Source organism: Anser anser (assembly GCF_964211835.1).
Source record: "Anser anser genome assembly, chromosome: 3".
NCBI lineage: Eukaryota > Metazoa > Chordata > Aves > Anseriformes > Anatidae > Anser > Anser anser.
The window spans coordinates 36,274,044-36,301,140 of NC_139722.1; the positions used below are offsets into that span (position 1 = coordinate 36,274,044).

At 42.1% G+C, this 27,097-nt stretch overlaps 1 protein-coding gene across 2 annotated transcripts in view; it reads left to right on the plus strand.

Annotated features, from left to right (window-relative positions):
- The first annotated feature begins 3,635 nt into the window (after window positions 1-3,635).
- The window catches only part of SH3BGRL2 (SH3 domain binding glutamate rich protein like 2), a 44,191-nt gene continuing 20,729 nt past the window's right edge, over window positions 3,636-27,097 (plus strand). Inside the window, exons 1-2 of one of the 2 annotated variants that reach the window (XM_083829566.1) lie at window positions 3,636-4,770; window positions 25,551-25,726. In XM_083829566.1, the coding sequence (XP_083685692.1) occupies window positions 4,726-4,770; window positions 25,551-25,726 (221 nt within the window). In that variant the 5' untranslated portion in view covers window positions 3,636-4,725. Of the gene's footprint in view, window positions 4,771-25,550; window positions 25,737-27,097 lie in introns of both variants that reach the window. The other variant, XM_083829565.1, reaches the window with a different exon arrangement.

Here is a 27,097-nt window from a genome sequence, read left to right on the forward strand (position 1 = left end):
TAAAGAGATGGTACAAAAACAATCAAGAACAGAACAGCAATACCTTTCTGCTTTCCTCAACGTGCCGCAAGTTTGTGAAAGTGAGAATCGAAACCTTTCTCAAAATTGTTCCAGCTCTATCTCCCTTCCCAAGTGCCTGCTTTAATACCTGTACCTTGTAGTAGCTTTAGATGATAAAAACAGCTTCAGAGTAATTCAAGCCAAAAGAAAACAAAAATTATCTTGGGACACTGTTTAATTCTGTTGACATTATCTCTAAAATCTGACTGTGGATAAAGCTGTGAAATGCTCCAAATGTAAACATCTGGTCATGATTAAGGATCTGGAAAGCACAGAGTCCTGTGTGAGTTTGCTATTGGGAGACTTTGGTGTGATTTACAAAACCTGCAAAGCCATTTTTGCAAAGGACAGGGTGATCTTGACTATGCGTTGCTTGACCTGTTGTACATGTAGACGCAGAGTCATAATATTATGCACAATACACTACTACAGGCATTAATGCACCACTTAGAAAATGTACCCTGGAGACTTATTATATGATTAAATTGATACCTTAAAAATTCAGTGGCTTCCAGGAAGTATGTGCAGAATCTGGCTCCAAGCTACATCATCTTATATGCTTTGGAGCTGTGTCTAGCCAGGATATTTAGAGGCCATCAGCCACCACATTAGCTGCCGTTACTTGACAAGTGAAACAATCCTGTACTTACATCATATTCCCTTGGCCATTTTGTATGTTTTAGAGCCTTTAAGTTATCCGCATTCTCTTGGGGTTTGCAGTGTGAGATCTGCTAATGATACTCTGTAGCCCTATTGCAGCTGGAGTACTTTGCTTTCTCTTCTCCTTTGGCTGCTTCCTAGTATGATGGTCGCATTTCTACCAAGGATGATTGCTCAGGATTCTCAAAGCTTTTAATGACACTCTAAAGCAGTGATTTTCAATATATTGTGATACTTAGAATTTTTAAGAGCTGCTGAAGACCTCTTTAGAAATTTCAAATATGTGGATTATTGCAGAGCATATGTGAACTAATTTTTAACAACCTTTCATAGATCCAACAGAAATAAATGATGAGTACCAACAATCCACAAAACAGAAACTTCTAAAATGTCCCAGACAGTTTCTTCCAAGTGAGAGATGAAGCCCTCTTATCCCCTTATTTAGGCCTGAATATAATGCTCAGTATCTCCAGTATTTCTCTCCTATGCTTGTTGCATCTTGTTACACAAATAATCTTTTATCATATCTTTCACATATCCACAATCCTTGGTTTTGTGTGTTGTTTGCTACCTTAGTAGCAGTAAAGTTCTGTTTAATCTTCCATAAAAATCTGGCATAACAATGAATCATTCTTACCATACAAGCTTTAGAAACTGCACCCCCTCATAAATTCACATTTTCAACTCCGGTCTTAGAATGCAGTGTTTCTGCACCTCCTGTAAACATGAAAAACTGCTCATAAATCATTTTAATGATGACTTTTATTTATCACATTCCTTATATTAACTGTTTGTACCATTTGGTCTTCAAGTCATTAGAATTGTACAGTAGAAATGGAGTTAGAGCTATGGCCTCAGGACATTTACCAACAGCAGCTGCAGAACCCTGACAGCCAGCCTTAACCCATTCACCATCTGAAAGTGTAAAATATCATGTGGTGATGTCTAATACGTTTTACACTCCACAAAGTAATAGTTTTCTTCTTAGGACCCATGTAAATTAAGAGGCCACTCTACAAGCTGTGAAATTTTTAACTTCTCAGTGTAAGACTTTTTTTTTTTTCCTAACTGTCTGCATTTCTGCACTAGTTCCATGGCAGAACTAGCTTCTTAGCATGTATGGTCTATACAGAAACACTAACAAAAGAGAAATGAGAAAGTTATCTGGATTCCCAGTGCTTTCCAGCCCGTGCCACATTAAATTTGATCCTGAGAAATCACATCTGCAAGATTTTTTTAGCCCAAAATTTTAGAAATTGACCTACAAAAATTAAGAATTACAAGGGAATTCATTGGAATACAACTTGTAAATCTCCGATCTATCTGAGAGCTGCAGGAACAAAAAGGAGACTCTAGAAAACTTGTATTGGCTTGTCCAGCTGGGGATCAGTTTAGGGCATTTGAAATGGAGTAGTGGGTTTGGATTTTTCTAACAGGTGTTGGTTTTTACCTTTCCTACCACCTTTCCCATAGCTTTTGAGAACTTATGCAGCTCAGTAATACATTCAAGAAGAATGAAATGAAAGGTATTTTTTTTCCAGGTGGGAAAGGAAACTGTATTTGTAGGTTTTGGAGCTGCCAAAGTAAAGAACTCTTAGAGGAAGAGAAAACAACCTTAAAAGTACTTTAGTTGCAGTGTTTACAGTCCCAGTAGAATTTCTTAATTTTCTTGTTTACATGTCGTACTTTTCCCAGTTAGTGCCATTGCACTCTATTTCAGACTTTGCCACACGGTTTGTTTATATTACTGTGTCAAGGTTGTCTGTGAGAGATGTGCAGCATCCTCTTCTGCTTAGTCAGAGTGAAAGACGTTCAGCACCTTTCAGAATCAGACTTCCCTATCTTTTTTATTCCCATTTTGCTATGTGTAAGAAATATATTAGAAGGATGAAGTTGCTAATATTACAAATTGATGCTATATATTAAAGCTGTAACAGAATCAAATACAACCTGCTGTACTGAGTTGCCCTGATTCTATTTATTTCACATAATAACACTGTGGCCAACTATAATATTAAACATAATATTTTCTAGTAAGGAAATAAATAGGGCAGTAAGTGGAAAGTAAACAACTTCATCTTCTTAAGAACGCTTAAATAAAGACAGGAAAATGTGTTGTCAGAAATAATCTTTCAGTGGGAAAAAAACCCACTAAGTAAAGTAATGGTGATTTTCCAGAAAATTCCTATAATGATTCACCTATTGCAGAATTTTGCTGGTTGTTCAGCAGCAATTAAGCAGTAAATTGTTTTGTTGTTGCCAATTAACTGTCACTGTTTTATTGTTGCCCATGTGAGAGCTGGACTCAAATTAAGACAGTGGCACTGAAGTCAAATAATAGACTCCTCAAATATAAAATTAATGGTAGGATTAATATACAAGCAGAAAAATGGTACCAAAACAGTAAGAAAAGATTTAATCTAAATGCCTTAAGATGGTGCAAGAAAGAATGCAAAAGACTTACATTGCAATACAGAAAACCTTACCCTTTGAATCAAAGTTTACTCAGATTCAGTTTATTCAGTTTTCAGCAAGTATTCCCATGAAAGCAAATAATGCATAATTATAAACCTTTTCAAAATTGGTCCCTGAATTCTCATTACAGGACTGTACTTTAAATGCCAATATCAAGCTCTGTTCCACAGGACAGTGAAGCCAGGGGAAAGCCTGCCAATGACTTCTACAAGATATAAATTAAGCTCAAAATGAACACTGAGCATCTTGATTATTCTTTATTGCTCTTGTTAGGTGTATTCCATGACTCCCACAAACATGTCATATTCTGAAATAAATGATAAATATTAAAACATAAATAAAGCTTTAAGAACATAGTTGGCAGTCAAGGTTGTTTGATCAGGAAACAAAAAGCCAAGAGTCATGGTCTATGCTTAGCTTGGAAAATGGAAATTTACTGAATGCAGTGACAATGCAAAGGTCTAGAAGAGTTTCACCATTGGGGTAAAATCGTGGGAGGAGAGAGCTTAATCACAGGAAATGAGTAACCATCTGGCCATATGTAAAGAATTAAGAGGATGAAGGTTACAACTGTAGTTCGTGGAAGTCTACCAGTTATAGGGGTTTGAGCACTTAAATAGAAACTGTGCCCTTACAGACCCAAAAGCTAACGAAGGCTGCAGGGATTCCTCTCTGTCACTTACTGAAGAACTGAAAGATAAAGGGCGATTTGGGGTTATTCTGTTGATTAACAACATCTGTTCTAATCCCTGTCAATACTCGATAGCTGTATGCCTATAACAGTGAGTGAAAATACATGATGGTGTTTAATACTTCTGAAATGTGTAGGAGAGCCCGCAGTGCCCAGCAGGCCTGCCCCCCCTGCCCTGTCCCTGCCGCCTGCCCTGACAGGAGGGCAGCCATGCCACCTGTTTGCCCAGCCGCCATTTTGTGCCCCTTCATCCTGAAAATGGCGGTCTGTGGGGCTTGGCGGAGCAGTGAGGACAGCCCTACGTGGGGCAGGAGGACCAGGAGCAATTAGGTGGGATGGCCTGGCATGGAGAGGTGACCATTATGGTGTGGCTGTCTGACATAGGGGTGAATTTAAGCATCTTGTGCACCATGCACCTTGCACCTGTGGTGCTGCGGACAAGCAGGCAGCACATCAGGGGCACGGTGCAAGCTCTTTGGCAGACTTTCACACACGGATGGCGGCACTTGGCACTTAGGGTGTCGGGGACATTCATCAAACCCGCCTAAAGGGCAGACACGGCCCCCTTTCCCTAACACCACACACCGCCCGGCGGCAGAACTACAGCGCCCGGCGGCCCCTGCGCGCCGCCGCCACCTGCCCGCCTCTCGCCGTTCCCGCCCGCCGCCGGGCAGCGAGGAGCCGGGGCCGGCTCGCCTCAGGGGGGCTGCGAGCCGCGGCAGCCCGAGGAGGCAGGGCGGCTGCGGAGCCGCTGTCCCGTCCCGTCCCGTCCCCACTCGGCCGGTGCGGCGTCCCCGCAGCCTCGTCCCGTCCCCGCGGTGGCCGCTCATGAGGTGAAGATGGTGATCCGCGTCTTCGTCGCCTCCTCCTCGGGCTCGGTGGCGGTGAGTGGGGGCGAGAAGGGAGGAGAGGAGAGGAGGGGAGCGGGGCTGCCCCGGCGAGGGCTCAGCCTCTGGGGCTGGGGGCTGAGGTGATGCCGCCCCATGGCTGTCCGGGGTCGCTGCCCCGCGGTTGCCCGCAGCTCCTCGGGCTCCCCGAAACGTCTCCGGGGGTCAACAGGCGGCTGTGAACCCGGGCTGGATGCCCCCGGGTTGAGGGGGCGCATGGGGGAAAAAGTAAGTGCGTTTTAGGGGGGAAAAACAGGCTCACCCCCATCCCCGAGGGGCTGCCGAAGTTGTTCGTAAATCGCCGTGGGGCAAGCCCCGCAGAGGGCTCATCCTGCGGACAAGCGTGGGGCTGTCTGGAGGGTTTTTAAGTCCTTAAAATTGGGCTGAGCTCCCCCACATCTGGGGGACCCCGGTGCGGGCAGAGGCAAATGAAATAAATAAGAACCTGAAGACGAGCTTCACCTCACTGAATTCCTATTAGCTCCGGAAAAGGTACAGCTCCCATCAAACTCAGTTTGGAAAAGCGTCACCGTGTCCCTCTGCTTAATTGAACCTCCTCAAGCTTCCTCTCGGTGCGTTAATTTCGCGTGTGACCTGTGAGTTTCCATATTTTTCATATAAATAGACAGCTCTCGTTTCCGTGAAGGCAGTCCGAGCATGAGCGTTCAACTAAATTTGTTCTCTAATGAGAGACGTCAGAAGGATTTAGATATAATTGCTGTTCTTTATGGTTCAGCAGCGAAGGCAGCAGCATTTTGTATTGTGGAAGGATGTGGCACATTTCCCATCTAAAGGTTTAATGTGTGTTCGCATCCTTTAGTGCTTTACTGCGTGGTATTTGTTTTCAGTTCAGCGGCATGGTGACAGGTATGTGCTCTGATATGTTTTGGCATGAAGTGTTCAAGATGCTTAGTAGCTGCGTTACAGCTAATAAAAATTAATTACCCATTTCAGTAGCCAACTGAGTAAATACCGAGCGTCCTCAGAACTCTGCAATCCATGTGCACCAAGCAGCCGTCACAGAAACGTCTCCTTCCCTGCACTGGCAGTTGGTTTCGTTGTGGCACTCTGGTATTGCGAGGTTTAGTTTCTGTTTCATGCTTGGCGTGCTTCTGTTTCAAACAATACTGTTTAGTTTTATATTTCGTTTTTCTTGGAGGTGGAGGAGAAGGGCCACATAATTAGCTCACCGTATCTCCTGTTCTGACCAGCCTGCAAATAGGTTATTGATTGGAGTTTTTGATTCTGCCCTTTCCTTCCCCTGTCTCTGCCTGCAAGGTACATACCCCGTTAGTAGCAGCACTATAACCTTCTTCACTGTCTATTAACCCAACAAACCAAATCTGAGGTTGAAAAGCAATTTAGTTTGCATGCTGGTTCATCTGCTGCCTTTTTTTTTCTGGGTCTGACAAGAAGATGATATATAACAGGAATAACAGTTTGCATACTGGCGATAATCGACATTTTTTTGTATAGTCAGCAGTACATCTGAGTACGATCTAGCCAGGGAAGAACAGTTAATTGAATGACTGAAGGTACTGCTACCCAGTACCAGAGCTGTGACATCTCTTCTCTGTCTGCTTTTCTTCATCTGTGTTATCTTAGCATTTAGGAACCTTCATCATGGACTTAAGTTCCTGCTGTGCTCAGTGTTGCATCACAGGGGCTTTTTTTCTGTGGGCTTTGCGTCTATAGATCATGGCTAAGCAATTGAGGAAAATGACAAACTATTATCAGCGGGTTATGTGTGAATCCTTGTCTGGAGAAAAGGGCAGTTATTTATTTGCACATCTCTAAACAGGAAAAATTTTAAATTTATTTTCATCCTCCTGAGCATAAGAACAATAACTAAGCTGAATAACTAAGTGAAGGAAAATAAAAAGTGATTGAATTGTGTAATTCCTTGTCTTCTACTTCAGGCTTCAGTACAACAATATCAGATTATCAGACACTTTTTGGGATGCAGTTCATGAGACAGGATGATTTCCCTATCTAGAGAAATAAGTAGCCCTCATAGGTACTACTCTGTCTTCTGTCTAGCTGTAACATTCCTGAGAAATACACTGATTGTATAGTCAGCAAAGACCTCAATTTCTGTAAGTATAACTGTTCCTGGCAACTTCTAAAATATTTATTGTTCCTGTGTCTTGGTACAATTTGTTTTATACTAAAAAAATCAAAATACATGATAGTCGTACAAAATTCAAAGTGTTCAGCACATAAAGTGTTTTGTGAGTGATTCTGGAGAATGAGAAAAAGAAGTTAGCATATTGGATAAGGAGCAGCCAAGAACAACGTGAACTTTCTTTCCATTTGCGGTAAGACTTTTCCTTGCAACATCTTCCACGCCTCCGAAGGTTTGTAGACCACTGAGAGGTTAATAGTAGTATTCTTTATTTTTAATAAAACTTGTAAATATAAATGCCTCATGAGCTTAAAAGAGCCCATGGCAATGAAACCTAGTTATTGCTCGAGTGGAAACATTGCTCTTCAGTGCTTACTGGAGCTGGCCTGTGGGTTTACGCTGTAGGGATGCTGTAGGCAAGTTCCTGAGTCAGGAGAGGCATTGTGTTTATGTGTACATGTCTAAATAACATCATGTTGTTTTAAGCATGCATTAGACAGATCCAATTGAATCACAATGGGAAGCCTCTGAATAGGCAGCCAGGCATGTTTTTACAAGCCTTACTTACCATCTTCTACTTTTTCTGACCTGAATTTCTATTTGTTGCTGCTAAGCTGTGTCTCAAATTCCAAGCACTTTGTAGGCTGGGGAGGCAGGCTTTGCTACTCCTCCTTAATAAAGACAAACGGTGTTCTTTTGTGCTCTGGAGAAAGGCTGCTTTAAAATTAGCCTTTACTTTTCTCCCTCAACAGTGCTTCACTGTTTTCAGGAAATAGTTTATGTCTTTGTTTTTCACCAAATCATTCCAAGGTGACTGTAATTCAATCCACTTCACGTTTTCCAGTCTATCAATAAAAATCTGTTCTTTTCCTTGTGCAGCTGTAATATGTATTGACTCAATTAAATGGTTTTCATTGTTTTCAAGCTAGATTTACCTTTGACAGGAAGCTGGTAGTATTAGCTGAGTAACTTTTTGCTGGAATTCCTACAGCTATCTGGAAATACCTAACCAGAGGGACTTCTAACCTCTTGCACTCAGAGAACTGAAGATCAGGTAAAGGAAATATCGTTGAAGAGCTTTCAGATAATAAAGAAACTTTAAACAACTGTTTCACTTGTACTTTCTTCCTGTCTAGTAATAATTTATTGCCTTGGAGCTTCCTCGATTAAGCTGAACAGGTATATAGGGAAGTTACTGAAGTGATGGAACAGAGGGTAGAATCTGCTCTGACTTGTGAGAGATGCAGAACCTTCCCATGGAATTTTTTGCGTGTTCATAAGATGTGAAAAACATAACTGAAATCAATTCAATTTAATGCACAAGAGCAAGCATTGCTCAGACATAGACTTCTTGAGAATGTGTTTGGGAAGGAACAGCATCAATCTGAAAAGAATAGGCTTCTTTTGAAAGATCAGAAGTTGAGAATTGACTCTTGCTAATGAAGACAATAATGGATTTTTATTTTTTTTCTAGGAAGCTTGATAAGATGGGTGTAGCTATAGCGAGGTTGTTTCTATAGCAAATATTGGTTTTATGAGACTAAAGTTCTGCTTTTTTTAAAGCATATTATGCAGGTCAATGTATAAGTGCAAACATGTTGGAATTTTTGCTTCCTGGAATTACTTTAAACCATGGTATAAAACATCAGAATGCCAAAGCAATCACAATCGTGTTTATTTGGTTGGATAATGTAATTGAAGACAAATAAAATGCTAATGTTTTTATGGCTAACCTTGTCTCCTAGCGATAAGGACAACTTTCATCCCCACCTTTGTTTGTACAGTCTTGAGAAACTCAGTGTTCCTCAGCACTGCTCAGGAAGAATGTGCTTCTTGTTGAGGGGTGCGGAAGAATTAACTTAGAATATGTTGGTTCTAGAGTATCCACCAGCTAACAGATTTTTTTGCCTCTCTGCACCCCAAAAGAACAACAGTCAAAACTGGAAGTGGTTAGGTTGAGTTGTACAAATGCCTTTTGTGAAAATTGTATTGGTTCTGGCAGTCATTTGAAGGGTTCTTCACCTTGTTGCATGTGACTTACAGAAATTCAGCTACCTATGACATAAAACATTAAACTTTGCGAGTTATAAACCGTATCATGAATTTTTAGTATTAGAAGTTTGTAAAACCAGATGACAGCAGCAGGTAAGTTAGCTTTTCAGAAATGAAACATAATCTTTACAATTAGAAGCAAACCTGCAATATTTATGTGGGAAATAGCAATATTTTAAATGTATAACCACAGTGTTTTCTCGCATCTGTCAGCATGCTCTGAATACACCTGTTGAATTGGATCCTAAGGTCGGATTTATGGATCATGACCATTGTACTGTGTCACTTCACATGATCAAAATGATGGTGCTTTTGATTATGCACCTGCAGAGTAGTGCTGTAGCAAAAGCAGTGATACTAGAAGAAAAAATGGACACCTTCACATTCTTGCTTGGTTACAGGATACATCAGGGATTTTGGGGATCTGTGGGTTTGACCTCAGCAGTTATATCCCGCCCATAGCAGAGGGCAGGGGACTTTCTGGGTCTAGTCCCCTTGAGCGACAGAACGAGTTCCTGCATTGTTCCTCGGTTTTCCTCTTGTTGAGTGGCTCGTGTTCAGCTTTGCTGGCTTCTGTCTGTCCTGACAGCAGGGTTCATGTAGCAAAGGGAGCCTGAGAGCCTCCGTCATGGCTGAATTCTGCAACAGGGAGGTCAGCACTGAAGGCTTTGGCTGTTTTTCTCCCTAAAGACGCCCTGCGGATCTAGCTCAAATCTGTGTTCCAGAAAAGTCTGAATTCTAGGTACACCCTCCTGAGAACTGAGAGCCTCCAAACAACGGCTCGGAGAGCTTAAGGAATGTGTGTGTTCAGCAGGTAGCCCGGCAAGAACCTGGGCACAAGAATACAGGTGGAATTCAAACATCTGTATGTGGTATTCAGTACCTAACTGTTGCACCACTCCTGTGTGCTCGAGTGCTTCTCAAATATTTACATTTCTTCTTGGCAGATAAATTATGTCAGAAACAATGCTACCTTGTAGAACACCCATTAGAATACATAGTGTTACCAGCAGTAGGACTGTTACTGACCTTTGTTTGCAATTGTAGCTGTAATAAAACTTCAAAGGAAGTATTGTTCTGAGTGGGTTCCTGAGGACTGCTTGGAGCGTGTGGTTTTGACTCTCTGTATACTGATCCGCTTTGTACAGGCATCTGATCCAATGTCTCTGACAGCTATATAATGACTATAATGACTTTCTCATTGCAGACTTAGCCCTCTGTTTTGAATATACTCAAGTGGACAGGAAAGACTAAAATGAGTAATAAAAGGCAACTTGGTAATTTTAACGCCTCCGCCCCTTTTTTATATTTATTTTTTTTCCTGTAGAATGTCACTGTCAGGGTGCAAGTCCCCGAATGAACATACTTCACTGATGGGGACGTGCTCTCCTTAATCTTCCAGCCATATCATCAAAGCCTGGAAATACATTTTCCTAACCCTGGTCATAGTGCCAGGGATCAAAGGAGATCACATATAAGTGAATTTGATGACATTAATTTAAAGACAAACAAAAAAAAATACAACTAACTTACATGCAATTTACTGATACAAATGGCTTTCAGATTATTTCTATTTTCCAAGTTGTTCTGTGAACTGTAAATCAATTTGTGCACCTAACTCACCTGTTTTCTGGAGACACAACCAAGGAGGAAAGGCAGGGACTGAAGCATATGCCATACTGCAGTCGTCCTCGTCTTGTTGTCTGGCGCTAGTACGCTGACATATAAACTGCCACATTTACAGTTGTCATCGTCACATTATTCTCTGCCAACACTGCTCCTGCAGAGTCCCATCCCAGCAGAGGAACAAGGCAGGCAGCTCTCGTGCTGTTAACGCATTGGATCGCTGCAGCTGCTTGTTTCTGTGAGGCTGAATTGGAGCTCTTGGTACCAGAAAGGTACCAGAAACCTTCAGATTGAAGGCTGCAGGCTTTCCATACACAGCTTACCACGGGCAGGGTGTCTGCCTTCTTGTCACTACAAAGGCCACTCAGCCAAGGGACAATGAACTGAATTCTCTCACTTTTGGGCATTGCAGAACTACTTTCCCGTTATTTTTTTTTCAGCTATTCTATAAACCTAGGTCAGATACTTTCTTCTTGTCTAGACTTTTATTTGAAGACAGCCTACATGGGGAAAATACTGCTGGACTGGTGTGAAGCATGTGGTCTGCAGTCACTTACTGGGTTGTGGTGTCTAGCGCATAAAATTTGTGTAAGACATGATCCAAAGCTCGTTGAGATTAATGACAATGTTTTCATTGACCAACTGAGCTTTTGTCTGAGCCAGGTGGCTTCCATACTTACCATTAAACCTAAATGGTATCTTCTGCGTGGAAAAGTTCAGGACTTCAGTGGTGTGTAATGTTCTAAATGGTGTAAACTGTATGCTGCCGTTGGCTCCAGCTTTGACTTGCTCTAATACCGCCTGCAAACAGCGTAGTGTCCTCTCTTAGCAGTAAGGAGAAACGAACCTCGGGGTATAAGCTTCTAGTTAAGCTGAAAGAACCAGGTTGTTGATGGAAGGGCTGTGTTGGGCCACTGAGCCTCTGTCCTTGTGCAAACCACAGCCACTAAGTGCTGGTCGCATGATTTACAGGCCACCCTCCAGATAAGAACTTAATTTCCTGGGAAACACATGTCCTGGAGGACGGGGAGGTCAGAAACAAATAGCTGTGGCTCTTGTGAAGTCATGTCTCTTTTGTGTTCTCGAATCCTTTCCCACTTTTAAAATTTCAAGACCTGAAGGTAAAATTCAAGAAACAACGGGGATGTACCAGTAAATGTGAAAGGGTTCTAGCTGAAGTTACCTGATGTTACTAAAGCTCAGAAAACAAAGCTTGCCATTGTAAGGGCACAATATTTATTCAAAGTAAATTATCTTTCTTTGTACTTGTAAGAGCTTAAAAAAATCCCCTGTAATTTAATTGGTGTATTGAATATTCTGTTTCTAGTGGTCTTGTCAAAGATGAAGTATACTGCTGAGTAAGTCTGTTTCGCTTGTTATATGAATGCTTTTGATTTTAGCAAAAAAAAATCAAAAATAAAAAATCAAAGCAAAAAATAAGTTTAGAATGCAACATTGTTCACTTGCTGTCTGTTAGGTTCTTGCTGATACTCTTCTATACAATGTGTCTTCCAATTTAATTATTTCAGACAGTTTAGACTTGCATTTATCCAAAGAGGGGAATATAAATAAATTAGGGTTTATGGAAAAAATACTTGTTTAAGGAAGGTCTTTATTGTAGAAAGTCAGGATGTCTTTTGTCTTTAGCAATCTGAGTGCGAGCTGGAGGTGCAGAATTGTCGCTAAGCTGCTAACCCAGGCTGTGACACTTTGCTAGCAAATGCGCTAAGGGCAGCGGTTTCCTCAGCTGCAACCTCAAGTGCCGGCCTCCGAAGGGAATCTAGGATGAAGTACTGCGATCTCTACGTTGCATTCAGTGTGAAAGCTTGGTAAGAGGAGTAACGAACACAGAAAACGCTGTAATCCTTGGACATTATTGTTACTTGAAATCTACTGTGTGTCTCTAAAACCATGGTCATGTTCCGGTATGGCAGCATTTTTTACCGGCTTAACGTTTAGATGTGTTTTACAGAAGATGATTAATGTTTTGCAAGTCCCTGAAGTTGGTGGATTTCCTTCTTGGTGGGGTGAGGGGAGATGTAGAGGCAGTGGCAGCGTTTCCTACCCGTGGCTGCCAGTGGAAACAGCTTCGAATTAACTGCAAGAGCCTGGAAGTGCTGAGTTTCTCAGTATCCATGGGATCGAGGAAACTATCTTTTCTCCAGGGGTTTGTATGTAGTTTTGTCAGTGCCCATCAGATGGGCAGATGGAGTTGACTCAGGAACGTAAGTTACTGTTGGCTCTCATGTCTGACAACAAACATTGGATTAATTCTGGTGGGACTCATGTAGGTGAGCAGAGTGTGGGCTGATGTTTCTAGGAATGACTTAAAGTTGCTGGTGAACTTCAGGTGCTGTGACTGGAGGAAGGTGTGACTGGGATACAGGCATAGCGCAGGCAACTCAATGCTGTGTGTCTCACAGTGAGATACCATGAATACAAAGCCTGCTGCCTTGTCTTTCGTGGGCTTTAGACCTCCATCTCTGAAGTATCTTGAGATGAAATCTTTTAATTCTTCTCTTCCAAGTCTGTGGCAGTTCTTCTATTCGGGTGTGCTACTGTAAGAGCTATTTATCACCAGTCAGAATGGGCTGAGTCTAAAGCATGCAGATATTGTACTTTTGGGGTGCTAAGTGATGAGCAACCTTCTTACAAGAAGAAAGAAATAACTTGTTTTTAGTGGTGGAAGAGGAACACAACTGGATTTTAGATTAGTAAACAAGCATGTTTAACCTACATTTAATATTGTACACCACTATGAAGTACGCAGAGAAAGGGTATTAACTGTCTTGCTAGTTAATTTATGAAGAGAAGCTCTTAGGAGACGCAGGCTGTTCAGTGACTCATGTTAATCATCAACAACAACATGCCCTTTGGTTGTCGCCCATCTCCCCTGAGTAGGACAGAGCTTGTCCTGGCGGTTAAGAGTTCCAGGATTTTTGTTGGCAGTTCTGTTTTTACCTCAGGATAACTAATCCCCACCACTCCTGCTAAGAGAACTTGGAAAACTGTAAGACGTTGCTTGGTTTACTGCAAGGAACAAACTTGTACAAGTCAATGCCTGGGAGGGACCTTTGCAGATACATCAATCTGCCTCATATTCAAGTACACACATGTGGATGTGTATTTTTGCACGCACACATATGTAGTGGTGTGCATGTATATATATAGCATGTATGTCCATATGTCTGCATGTAAGTTTGTGTGTGTGTATGGTTTTTAACCACAGAGTTGCTGATAGATGCTACTTATCACTCAGTAAAAACTAAATGCTAATTTTTGCATCCACAGGAGAGAAAAAAAAAATAACATCCTGGTGTCTCATGTTGGTAGCTCAAGATACATCAGCATCTGGCTGAACCCTGTCAAAAATGACTGCTGCTTTATTCGAATGGCCCGACCTTATGGCACAGTAACCATGGGTGTCTGGCTTCCATGTAAACTAGAATGCAAAGACTGTGATGGTTGCTCAGCCCTCTGTTATTCCTGGTCTATACCTAGGGGCTTTGTTTAGGTAAACTATTTCAGGTTATGAGGTGTTTCCAAAATATTAAAACAGTCACACCTGTATAAGCGATCCACCAATGTAACTGTAGTGACTAACGGGGACATGCAGTGGCATAGCTATCTCTGTTCCTACCTAGGGAAGAGGTACCTCAGTGTAATCAGCCTTGGGAAGAATTTTATCTAAGAGCTCCAACAGGGCTAGCAGTGGCACTTTAAGACCTTACTGCTGATAACTCTGAAGCTGCTTTCCTGTTGCAGAGCTTCTCTCAAGAAGAGGTACCTGCGTTTTAACCTCTTGGTTGCAGCCTTGTGTGTTTGCCTTTGTGGCTGTTGAAAGTGGGCCAGCAACACTTTGGCCTGTGAAACCGAGCATCTGAAGCAGGAGGACATGTCCAGTTTTGCTGCTGCTGCAGGGTAAATGATAACTTTTGGCAAGAAGGGAGTGGCAAGCTGCTGCTTGCAGTAAAACCTTAAACAGCCGCAGTGTCTGGCTTTCTGAACATCCTATTTTATGGGATTCTTCTGCTGCAAACTTTGCCAGCAGAGTTACTGTCAGACTTCATGTTTGTAGGCAGAGCCCTGAAACCACAAAGTTATATTACACGTTAAATACAAACCGAAGCCTGTGATTATGTATGTGTCCTTCACACACAGGAGTAAGTTTTTCCTGTTGGCTTTTGGTTTTCCTGCTTTAACAAAGACAGAGCTTTGTTTACCTTCACATTCTAGGAGGTACAGCAGGCTGTAATCCTTTTCATCAGTCTGCTAGGTAATGTGGGTCCTCTGAATTCACTGGATAGGTCCCACTTGGAGCAAGAGAATGTGACAAAAAAATTCCATCCTGATATAATGGTGGAAATTCCATCACAACGTTCACGAATTAGTTTGTTTTGTTTCCTGATATTTTCACATGTTGCAGAATATGATGTTGGGTGTTATCTGTGCTTTTAAAATCTGAGTGATTATTTGGAACACTTTAATAGTAACATTACAAATCAATTAAAGACTGCTTTGTTAATCATGGAATTGGGTTTGTGTTTTTCAGACAACAGCAAAAGATGTTTTGTGTTTTTATTTGAAGGAAAGCTTTCTTTGATCCGGCGAACAATAGAGCATCATCAACTCAAACCTGTCATTATGTGGCTGCAGGGCTAGTGAAGTTATCATCCCTGTCTAGCCTAAAGAAAAAACAAGTATGCATTAAACCTTTCATCTGGATCCGCATCTCCTAAGGTCAAACAATCTTCCCGAAACATCTCCGTTGGAGTGCTCTGTTTATATAGAAGCAGAGACAGGAGTGGCACTGGAAGGATTTAGATGGGATCAAATTGTTCAGTAGGAGCCTGCTAGGAAGCTAACAGTCTCTGCTCAGGGAAGGCAGCTGCCTCGGAGGCCCCGATGTGCCAGCAGTCCCCTCCTACTCGGTGAGGCTGCCTTGCCCGAGGCAAGGACTGTGCTCTAGTAAAGGTTCCCTGCATGGGGCCCTGGGGGAGCCTGAAAATCCGTGGGTGTGTTCAGCGACACCTTGAGCTGTGTGCAGGTGACTCCTGTCGGCCTCACAGGAGGTGTATCTGCAGTTTATGGGATGATAATCACATGGCAGCTGTGTTTGGGGATACAGGTGGCTGTCCAGAAATGGGTCTGCAGAAGTATAAAAGCAAAGGTAATGTGCAGGAGCTGTGAGAAGACATAAGCTACAAGGATGGAGCTGTATTTGTTGAAAGAGAAATAACATTGACATTTGTTAATAAAGTTAGAAGCCTCGTTCTGCTCTCAGTTGGACCAAAGGTAATTTTGTTATTGATCTGAATAATAGCGGTGGCAGTCAGCCCTAGTTTAGAGACTGGTATCAACAAAATCCATCATCCTAGTCTTACAAAAACATATGGGTAGAACTGTGCAGTAATACAGTCCAATTTTATCTGAAATCTGACATTTATCTGAAGCTACAAATGCATTTTTCTGTTGCTATTTCATATACTGTTGGGAAAAACCTGTAAACATCCTTAAAACTTAGCACAACAAATTGTCAGTGACTCGTACTGCTGTTCCTGCTGTCACTGTAAAGTGCATTATCAGGGGTATGCATGTCTGTAGCTGGCAGGATGACACATCTGTGCTGCATGGATAGTAGCTGTCAGAAGAGAAGGGCGAAAGTATTGACAGCTTTAGTGCACAAACTTGTTTTTCAAATTACTTAGAGCACTTTGGGATCCTAATATCTCTGATCCTTCATCCATCAGGATCGGAAAGCAAATAAATGCGAGCATAATCCTCCGTAGGGAAAGGCTGGCTGTTTTTTCTGTGTCCAAGGGCTCTTATCGTTCCCTCAAATTCACAGAAGGGGGTTGGTGGCAGTGTGAAAGAAGAATGGATGTGACTTAGCATTTATGTGGGGACAGGGTTCTGCATGAACCCAGCATGTCACTGCTGGGCTAGGCAGTTCTTTAGCCTGAGCAAGTCTGTATAGTCTTGGAGCTTGCCTTAAGGTCTCTGAAACTCTACCAGGCAGTCAGGACACTCTTCTGGTGGTGGCTCCTTGTGGCTCCCCATTGCAAACAGCCAGCTGGGTGCTGCAAAGAGCCCTCTGCAAGGTGCAGGGGAGAAGCCTCATGGCTAGGGCAGGAGGAGTCCAGCAGGGCTCGCACCAGGAGTGCACAGAGCTGAGACCCTGCCTGGGCAAAACACTAATTACTTCTTACCTCTTGTGAGCTGCTGGGTGGTTTTAGCTGCTCTAATAGATAAATATTCCTGCGCCACTGGGCTTTGGTGCTTAAAGCTAATGAGAAGGAAGAAACATGACCTATTTTTTTTAGTGGTAATAGGTTTGCTTTTATATCTCGTCTGCAGTACATACAGAAAATACAGCTGGGAATGCTTTCTTCATTGTTACAAAACAACGGGAGTGATAAATACGCAGAACGAGTTCACAACGCTTTCAGTGCTCTGCTGACGCACCATGTCACCAAAAAAAAGACAATTGTGTGTTTTCATCTTAAAAGCGTAGGTGATAAACATATTACGTAATAGGAATAATGTGAATTTCTTTTCAGGGGACTTTTTTTAAGTCAAAACTTTTAGTTTTCTTTGCAGAATTTGAATATTATAACACTTGCTTACTGTCTCAAGCCTGCTTATAAAGCTGATCTCTATAGTGCTATTTCAGTGAACTTTAAATGGCTACTAAATATTTAATGTATTTTAAGAAAATAAATAGAACATAGTTACTGTGTTTTTCTTCCCACTACCCAATCATAATTCTACCAAGCAAGCTTGATTCGCATCAATAAAGTGACACCTCTAAATCCCTGCAGAGTTTCAGCCACAGTGGTACTGGACTTGTGTGCAAGACACCAAACTGCTCCCTGCTCTCCAGCCTCTGGAGGAGGCGCTGCGACATTCAAAGACCGATTTTTGGTTCATCACTGCAGGACTAAGGACTGAGTTTCCAATACTTTAACTACCTTGCTGAACTGGGACTTGACTGGGAAGAAAGGATATTCTTCAGAATCAAACAACTTGCATAAATAAAGGGAAATAAGCATATAAATCAATAAAATGGAGATAAGAGAAAAACTTGCATTTTGTTAGGAGTCAAACTCTCCTACCAGTAAAGAGCAGGTGAATGAATAAAGCTGAAAATGCCGTTACCATACTTGTATTTATGTACACATTTTGAAAAGGAAGATAGGTATTGCTTGTTGAAAGGGTGTTTTCATGATGCAGAATACTTGCTATAAATATGCCAATTTGACAAAAGAGAATAGAACAAGGAGGAGTTAAGTGTAGAATGCTAAACAGGAGATTTAAATTATTCTCTGGCAACTTTGAGAGATGTCTGTTGGAAAAATGCATGAAAATAACACTGTCTTTTTAACCAGTCTCTGGAATCTCTGAAACATATGGTAAACTACAAACAAAAACATCTATCTATTGAAAAATTTTAGCTGCCAGCTCGCGTTTGAATTGTTAGTCTTTTGAAATGAATTATTCTAGTCCTGCAGGATGGTTCCATCAGGAGGAGAAATTCTTGATTGCTGAGAATAGGCTTTGTGAATCCTTAAAACCTTGTGGGCTGCTCAAGGTGTCTTTCATTTTGTGCTAGCCACTAGGATCCCCAACATTATTTGAAAACAAGCAAACAATGTTTTGTTTTAGTCGTTTTTGATTTCTACAGTCAGTGCTGTTTGATTTCATATTGATGCAATGGAACACAGAATCATGTTGTTAATTAGAAGATACATCCAGCTTCTTACTCTTTTGATGAGAAGTAACAAGCCAAGATTTGGACCTCACGGCGTCTAACTTCATCCAGTCCATCAGAGACTCACATGTGAAGTGGATTTTCAGTGCTACAGGAAGACGTGGTTCCAACTACAAGAAGAAAATGATAGAATCAGTTACTTTATTTGCATGCATCACTGGCAAGTCTTGTTTCCTGAAACACAGAAGAAATCAAAAGAAGTTGGCTTGAGAGGCTTTCTCAGCTGCATGCAGCTTAAAGGTGGTCTGCATGGCACTGCCGGTAGTTGATATGTCTGTAGAGCTTTCTCTTCTTGTCCTGGTCTTCCCCCTTTTTCTGTTTAGTCTGTGTCTGTCTATTTTCCATTACAGGCTTACTGAAGTAAGAAGACCACCTAAGCAAACTTCCACCTGTTCTGGTTTTGAGCAGGGATAGGTGTAGTTGTACTTGCTAAAGCCTCCTTCGTGTTTCTGAGCATTACCTTGGTACTTGCACAGAGAACAAATGTTTCTTACAAACCATCTTAAATAACAAACTTTCTGCTTCAACTTGCAATAAAAACATACACAGAAGTAGATTTAAGTGTGTTTTATTGCAGTGCAACATCTAGCAATGAAAATATGAGGCTAGCAGGCCTTGGGTATGGAACAAAGTTCACTCTCTTCTGTGGCTTTACAGAAAAACTAAATCATGTTTTCCTTTGACTGCTTGTGATGAGGAGTCTTTAAAAAAACAAACCTGGCTCAAACTCTAATTGCATTTTGTAAATATGAGGCTCTTTCAAAGTTAGCATACGTATCCCACACAGAGGTAGAGGTAAAAATTGCCTGGCAAAGCAGCATCTCAGCAGTTCCCAGGAATCTGCAGACTGACTTCACATCAAGCTGAACAGATTGCCCTCCCAGTTCGATGGAGTATTTCATGTGGCGTGTCCTTAATTATGTCTCTGTATGCAAGCGGCAGATTGCTGCTAGCTGCAGCCCAGGGCAGCGCAAGCTGCATGTGGCTGCTGGTCAGGGACTGTTTTATTTCTGTTCAGACTGAAAGGATCTGTGGTCAAGTTTTAAGATTTCGAAACACGAATGTATAGGTTTTCTTCAGGATGAAGTGCTGAATGTGTTGTGAGCTCTGGGGAGGTCTGTTCCGAGCAGACTATTCCTCTTCTATCACGTGTAATGCAGTACTTGCTACAGCAGCTAGCCACTTACTTTGCTGTTGGGAATAGTTATGTAATGCAGATTTTTTTCCCTCTTTCTTCTCTTCTTCCTTTTTCCACCTCATCACAGCCTCTCATCTCCCTTCCCCCCGTGTACATAGTGGAGTTGTATTTTGCTGTGCCCAGAACAATGAATTAATCATCTGAAGCTTTGTAAAAGTCTGTCACAGCCCCACCACCTCTCTGCAGTCAAAACTGTCAAGGTTCAGTTGTGCTTTCCTTCCCTAAGCTAAGTAAAGAAAGAAAATTCAGCAGAACATCTGTGTCACCACAGGTTGCAAACATCACCAGACCAGGAGGATTTGTGTGTTGGTCCTGGTGAGTGTGTGAGACTGTTTTCTGCTTTCGTACAGAAGCACCAAAACCACAGTGGAAACAAGCAAAAGAATGCAGGTGTTGCGTAGTGTGTTGGAAAGAGGTGTTGCTTCCTCGTTTTTCTAAGACAGGTAGGTGTAGGTTTGCAGTTAACACTGTTTAGAGAAGTATTCATTTGATGTGGTGAAGGCTTGCGTCTCTTCATCAGCGTAGTATCTGGGAGCAATGTTAAGCCTCATCTATATGAGCAATTAAGATTAGTAATCCTCTGCAGTAACTATAGTACATCTGATTTTACAGTGCAGCAATCCCTTTGGTTTTATTTTCATGACTTAAAAAGGCAAAGGCTCCACAACTGATGCTATCAGCTGCGGCAGTGAGCTGGAGCCTGTGTTTGTCTAACACAAATGCTGTTTATGCAGTTCACGTTTCAGATACCTGTAGCTGGTCGTGCTTCAGCTTCTCACGAGCCATTTGCTTGGGGTGTGGTTTTGCTGTCGGTACAGACTGCTCGGGTAGGGGTGCTGACGTTACTGATGCTCCCCCTCGTTCCTCTGGTTCCCGCGTTGTGCTTGTGCAAGGGAAGCTGCAGGAGCTGCTCGGCAGGAGGGAGCAGCGCTGCACCACCTCGGTGGCAGCCAGCAGCGAGATCTGCGTAGCTGCATCGTCACGCTGCCCTAAAGGCGCCCCTGCCAAATGCAACGCGTTCGGTTTTCAGCTGAGTCAGCGAGGGCACTGCTGTGGTTCTGGAGGAAGGGCATGGGTCAGAAAAGAGTAACTGGAATCAAAGAGCAGGAGGGGAACCAGCAGGTCTGCCTTTGTCTTTAGAGGCATACATCTAGATGGACCCATTTTTTAAAACATCAGACTTCTAAAGTGTGTTCATGGTCTCGCAAGCCAGCTTAGCCATTCATTGTACGACCTTGTTCTCAGCATGTGTGTGGACTGAAATTATTTGGGGTGGGATTTTGTATTACAAGGAAAGCTATTCGTTCTTGGGGTCTGTCTGTAATGGACAGATCGGGTTAGGCTTTCAGTCCCTCCAACTCCAGGCTAAAGAGGCCATAGGACAGCCAGTGCCACGCATCTTGCTCACCAGCCCCTGCTCTGAACAGTACCTGCTGCTGTTCCCCACCTTGCAGGGAGGAGAGCTGAAGCCCAGGGGATGCCTCAGCTCCAGAGGGTGAGGGTTAGAGCCCAGAGCAGAAGCCCAACCTCCTCCATCCACTTTGTGGGCACCAGGCACTCAGCAATGTGCCTGCTGACACCATGAAGAGATGTGAAACTGAGGACGTGTCTGCTGTGTCCCCTTCATACTAACTGGGCTAATCAACCAAGGCAGAGAAGTTCTCTTTAATCATGCCCATTGCACAATTCCTCTTAATACTGCTACTTGAATCACCTTGCCTGTAGTATGGTAGAAGTAATATTCATTTATCTCATCTGGATTAGATCCTGGACTAGTGACATTTGTACAGTGTCTTGAATACCTTGGTATAAATAGGTTAGGATAATGAAATACTGCTGCCATTTAGTAATGAAGAGATGATGCGATATGCTCCTCTGGTTCACCAAAGGCTGTCACTAGGCAAGTTCTGGCACATAAGATCTGAAAACATTAAGGAATCATAGGGAGGGAAGAGAGAAGAAAGCAAAGTAACCTGTTGGAAGTGATGAGAAGCTTTCAAGGAATTTTTAGACATGATCTAATTTTCCTGAATTTCTGGTCCACTGTAGTCATGATCTGTGATGGTAACATCCCCATTTTGTTATCCTGCTGATAAAGGAGCTGCGGATCTCTTTGTCTTTTGACAAGACCATTGTCTTTTTACTAGGGATCACTGTTGAGGTTAGCTGGGATATGGTTAAGGAGTGACTTGAGCCCATATTATTTGTGTAGGAAACAGAATTGTTATAGCAGAAGAGTTTCCAGTCTAACAGGCAAAGATATGAAGTCTAAGTGGCTGAAAACTGCAGGGGAGGTGAATTCTGAGTAGAAGCAGGAAAGGCTTGTAAGTGAGGGCAGTTAATTGACTATGGGAACAATTTACCAATACAGGTAGGTTCCCCGTCATTAACAGTTAAAGAGTGGAGCTTAGGGGAAAACAATTTGAAGGAAACTCCTTACTCCTAAGAGAAATTGATTCAGGGATGCTGAAGGTCGGAACAGATAATCCCAGTGGTCCTGCCTGGCCTGGCCTGAGGATGTCTTTGAAGTATTTCTGCGAAGTGGTCAGTGAGAGCGTGTTCTCCTGTTACCTGTTGCCAATCAGGATAAAGAAATGAAAACTAGGGGAGAAAGCCTGGATGCTTTAGCTGAGGTGGACTTTCTTTATCACCTGAGCTGAGTAAGTGATTAACTCATTTAAGCAGTTCTGTATATCAAAATTATTGCTGGTTTTAACCCTAATAAGGAAACCAGCTCCGAGTACTGTGATGAAAGGGAGATGTCTCTGGGGATGTTTTACTTATCGTATTTTTCTGGATAGAAATACAGACTAAAAGTAAAACCAAACCCGTGAAGACAGATGTTCAGAAAACAGTCAGCCTGCTCAAAATGTGGAAGACAAACATTGGATCAGAAGAGTAGACTGTTAGCTCAGTTTTCTTCACCATGTTAGAGATGGATTAGGATCATATCAGGTAAGCAGATACTGAGTTTGTTTTCTAGGCAGTGTGGCTGCTTAATAAAAAGAGATGACATTTTCGATTCCTATTTGTATTTATGGCTAATATTCTTTCGTGACTACAAGGAAATTTCAAAAAAAAATCAACATTGAATGGCCTGCTTGAGATGAGATAAATAGGATGCATATGGAAGCTGCAGTCTCGTTATGGCATACAAAATGAAGTGGGAGTGCTTTTTCCTCTCAGACTTCACAATGGATGTATATTTTGATGGTTTATCTTACAGCATCTTCTGATATGCTGAGATGTAATAAAAGCAAATTAATTTGATGCTAAAGCAGGCTATCATATAAGAATACAAATGCTGTCACAAATTGATGTGTGAATAGCCATGAAATGAGTTTTTCTGAACGTGGTATCTCTGATTGTAGGAATACCCTTCTCAGGTTCCTTTTAGTTACGTCAAGCTCTGGAAAGCCGGCAAGCAGCAAGGTAAAAACCTAAGTTTCACAGAGAGGGCTAAAGTAACCCCCTTGGTAGTTTGCCAGAGGAGGATGCACTGATCTTCACTGGGCTCTTGAGAGGAGCTCAGGTCCTCTGTGTAGTGTGGTGAGGAGGGAAGAAGTGACACTGCTCTTTGGAGCATCTCGTCTTTGCTGTGGGTTTCCTTGGGCTGAGCGGTGGGGTTTTGTAGCTCAGAGTAACCACAAATGCGAGCTGCAGGCACGATTGTGAGGCTGACGCACTCCTGCGGCACAGATCCAGTTGTATGGAAAGACAAAGGTCCTGTGGTTTTCTTGGGGAGAAATCAGCTGGCGTCTGTTGTGGCAGATGCTCTGAGCATCAGTCTTCAACAACAAGGCATAATTTAATAGGATTTTTTAATGTAAATGATTCTCTCGCTTCATTTTACAGACTTCAATCAAATCACTAGGGGGAGGAGGAGGAGATGTTGCTTTTTTGGCTAAAAATTTTCAGGGCATTTTGTTTAAATTTATGCAGCTGGCACACCCACAGCTGATAACTCATGCAGATGTCATGTGCAGAATTGCAAAGCTTCTGGCTAAAGGGGGGGGGGGGGGGGGGGGGGGGGGCAAAAAAAATCCTGAACAATTTATTTCCCTTCAACATCTTAATTAGTTTTATAAAAATAAAGGGGGAGATTGAGAAACATGTGTTTGTGGGAGAATTCTCATGTGTGAAGGGTGAGATATTAGGGATCTGGTTAAAGCTGAGTGGCACTTAAACTTGTGTCCACAGTACAGAGTACTGGAAGAAAAACTGTCTCTTTTGGACCTCTCTTGCAGCTTTATTATTATTATTGTTACTATCAGTAGTAGTAGTAGTAGTAGTAGTGGAAAAGAAGAGAGGAAGATATTTTCGTCCTTTATTTCTACACTGACAACAGAATTTCTGTTTCTAATTTGTAAGGAAGCTGCAAAAGTCATGTTGGTTTTGGTACCAGGAGTGATGATGATGATGCAGTCATTTTGCTGTTGTTGATAATGTATCATTTGCAAACAACTTTAGGAGCAGCCTTCTGCATTAAAAAGTGATCCTTTCACAATATGCCTAAAATCCAATACAGTATATGTTAAAAAAAAAAAAAGGAGAAAAAAAAAGCCTCTGAGACACAAAATGATTATGCAGCCCATTTCTTCAGAAAGGCAGTAATCTGTTAAGACCTTTGTCCTTCTAGTTTTTTGAGATGGCTACTCTCTTATTTTCAAGGAAAAAATGATTCCATCGCCATTACCTCCAAAAGTTGTGTATTTTCGTGGTGCATTTAGGTAGACAGAACGGGCTGTGCGACAAGAACAGCTAACATGCACTTTAAAAATCCTCTGATTTCCAAACAGCATCTAGGTCATATGATACCCACAGGCATGATTCATCCACCTGGGCTTTATGCCAGTCAGCAACTGTGTGGATCCAACACTCCAGGAATACTGTAAAAATATTAAAGCTGTATTTTTTTCTTCAAATAATGCTGTTGATGATAGCTGTAGAAGTATAGCATGTAATTTGTAGCTTCTTTCTGAAGGAATTTGTTTCATTAAGTAGATACAAAAAATACAGCACGGATTGAAGTGAATGCAGAGTAGATTAAGACAAATGAGTACAGCTTTCCTCAGCCCCACATACTTCTTTTTTCAAGGTGGCTGTCTTGGTATAAAATCCTCTTTGAGGCAGATGTAGTCCTCACCTGACTGCATCTGCTTGGAGCCCAGCTAGCTGTTAAGAGCTGACATTAGTTAACTTCAATGAGCTAAAAACTGCCAGCCTTCTGCTTCTGTTGGGCTTTTGCATGAAGAGCATAATCTCTTTGAGGGGCAGAAACCCCATACGTTTAGTATATACCTAATGCCTTTTCATGCAGCAAATTTAGTTTTCAGGAGATGAGATCATGCTTATTTTTAGGCATGTGTATTATGCAGACAGACACTCTTAATTAAAGATTCAACGAGCCTTCTTTAGGAAACCATGGAGCTGCATTTTTAAAAGATGTCTAGGAAAACAAAAATATGTGCAGCTGGGGTGGTGTGTGTTTCTTTTTTTTTTCCCCTCTCAGATGTACGAACATGTTCATCTCAATGGACACCGATAGACTCCTATAGACACCCATAGACTCTTCTGGGACATGCCAGATTGCTCACCTTGCATTTCTAGCTGCCTATATACTTCAGAAATGTAGCCCCTAATGATTTTGAAAACCAGCTACATCTTTTACCTCCTACTTGTTACAGCCCTATACAGATTATTTTTAAAAAGCTGCTTCTAGAGAGTAAAGGCTGGTATTCCCACAGTAGAACTAGAGAGACAGCCTTCTAAAAATGAAGCAAGGAAGCATAACCTTTGCCAACTTGTAGAGAAACAGCAGTGTTTGACTGCTGTGAATTTAAAACTGAAAAAAATATTTTCTCCTCTGTCTTCCTGAGCTTGTGACTTTCTGTCATGTGGATATGGGACAGGGAAGAAGGAATGCACTCAGATTTGTAAATGTGTCTTGGTTATGGTGGACTTTCTCTGATGTATTGTTTTGCTTTTTTCTTTCCTTCATCTAGATAAAGAAGAGGCAACAAGATGTGGTGAGGTTTCTGGAAGCCAATCGCATAGAGTTTGAAGAAGTGGATATCACAATGTCAGAGGAGAAAAGACAGTGGATGTACAAAAACATTCCTGAGGACAGGCAGCCTGCACAAGGCAATCCACTGCCACCACAGATATTCAGCGATGATCGGTACTGTGGAGTAAGTAGCTGTCATGGTGTACCCTGCTGGCCACTTAGATAGGCAGAACCTGCTGTTGAGCTTCTTTAGCAGTATCTGAGTTAATGGTGACAGTTTGGGGGAGGAGGATCTTGCACTGAAAATTCAAATCATCTGTAAACGAGTATGTTGTCTTTAGCTAGTGGATTCCCTCTGTGGATGTAAGAATTCATAGTATTACGTGCTTCGTGTACAGCCTGTTGATGGTGAAGTCCCTTGTAAGGCCACTGGAATCTGGGGATTTCTGGTTTTGCTGCTACTTGGGTCTAGGCCAAGTGTAAAAATTCAGAAGGAAATTTTTGGTACAGTAAATGAGAACACTGGCTAGATTGAGTTACATTGCCATTGTAATTAAGCTCCCTCTCTGTTGCTGTTGTAGCATAAATTTAATTTATGCTCTGAAAGCCTTTATGCAGTCGGAGTCTCTAGGATAAACAAAACCTATTTGCTATTTGAACTTTGGAATAGTTTTATTTTTCCCTAAAGAAAAGTAGCTTGAGGCTTCTCTTTTTCTGCTGAAAGACTGGTAAGCTTGAGAGCTTGTAAATGTGACAGCAGATCGATGGGTGGACTGATTTGTCTGATGGTGTAAGCTGCAATAACTTCTCCATCTGCTAGTGCAAGCTGCAGTGGTAGTCTTTGACTGATACATTAAGAACGGTGCCATATGAATGTTTTATTTCCCTACTTAGCCAGCAGCCCTGATTTTTGGGCGCTCTTATAGTGTGGGAGAATCTTCCCAGAAGTTAGACTCCTAACAAAACGCTGTCAGAAGATGAGAGCTGGGTCCTCTCTGCCTTGCTACATTCTTTCATGCTCCAGCTGTGTCACTTGTATATCCTTTAGGAGGCAGGTTTGAGGTGCCTGCTAGACAGGTTGGTGAGGTTGACAGATTTGCCATGGTGGATGCATCAGGAAGCAATTTTGTAAGGTTTGTATGTGAATTTGGTAGGAGGTTGAAATAGGGAAGTCGGGGTCTGTGGTCACAGTAGCTGGACCAGAGTAAATGTGGGCACTGTGGAGGTGTCTGACTGCAACGTGATGGAGAGAAACCCAAGCAGGTTCTAACTTACCCCTGCCCGACTCCACTGCAGTGCAGCTAAGCTGCTTGTGGCTGCTGGGTGATTCAGATCAGCTGAGAACCTGTCAGCTGCACTGCGGTGGGTAGCTTAAGGCAGGAAGTGCACAAGGAGTGATCCAGGATCCTCTGCAACAAACAGATTGAGTATGATGCAGCAGCTAATTAGCTTTCTGAAACAAGATATTTAACATCCCTCTATATATTTTGTATTGGCATTTCTTGTGTACTTTCTACCTCAGTCATTTAATTCATATCTTCCTAC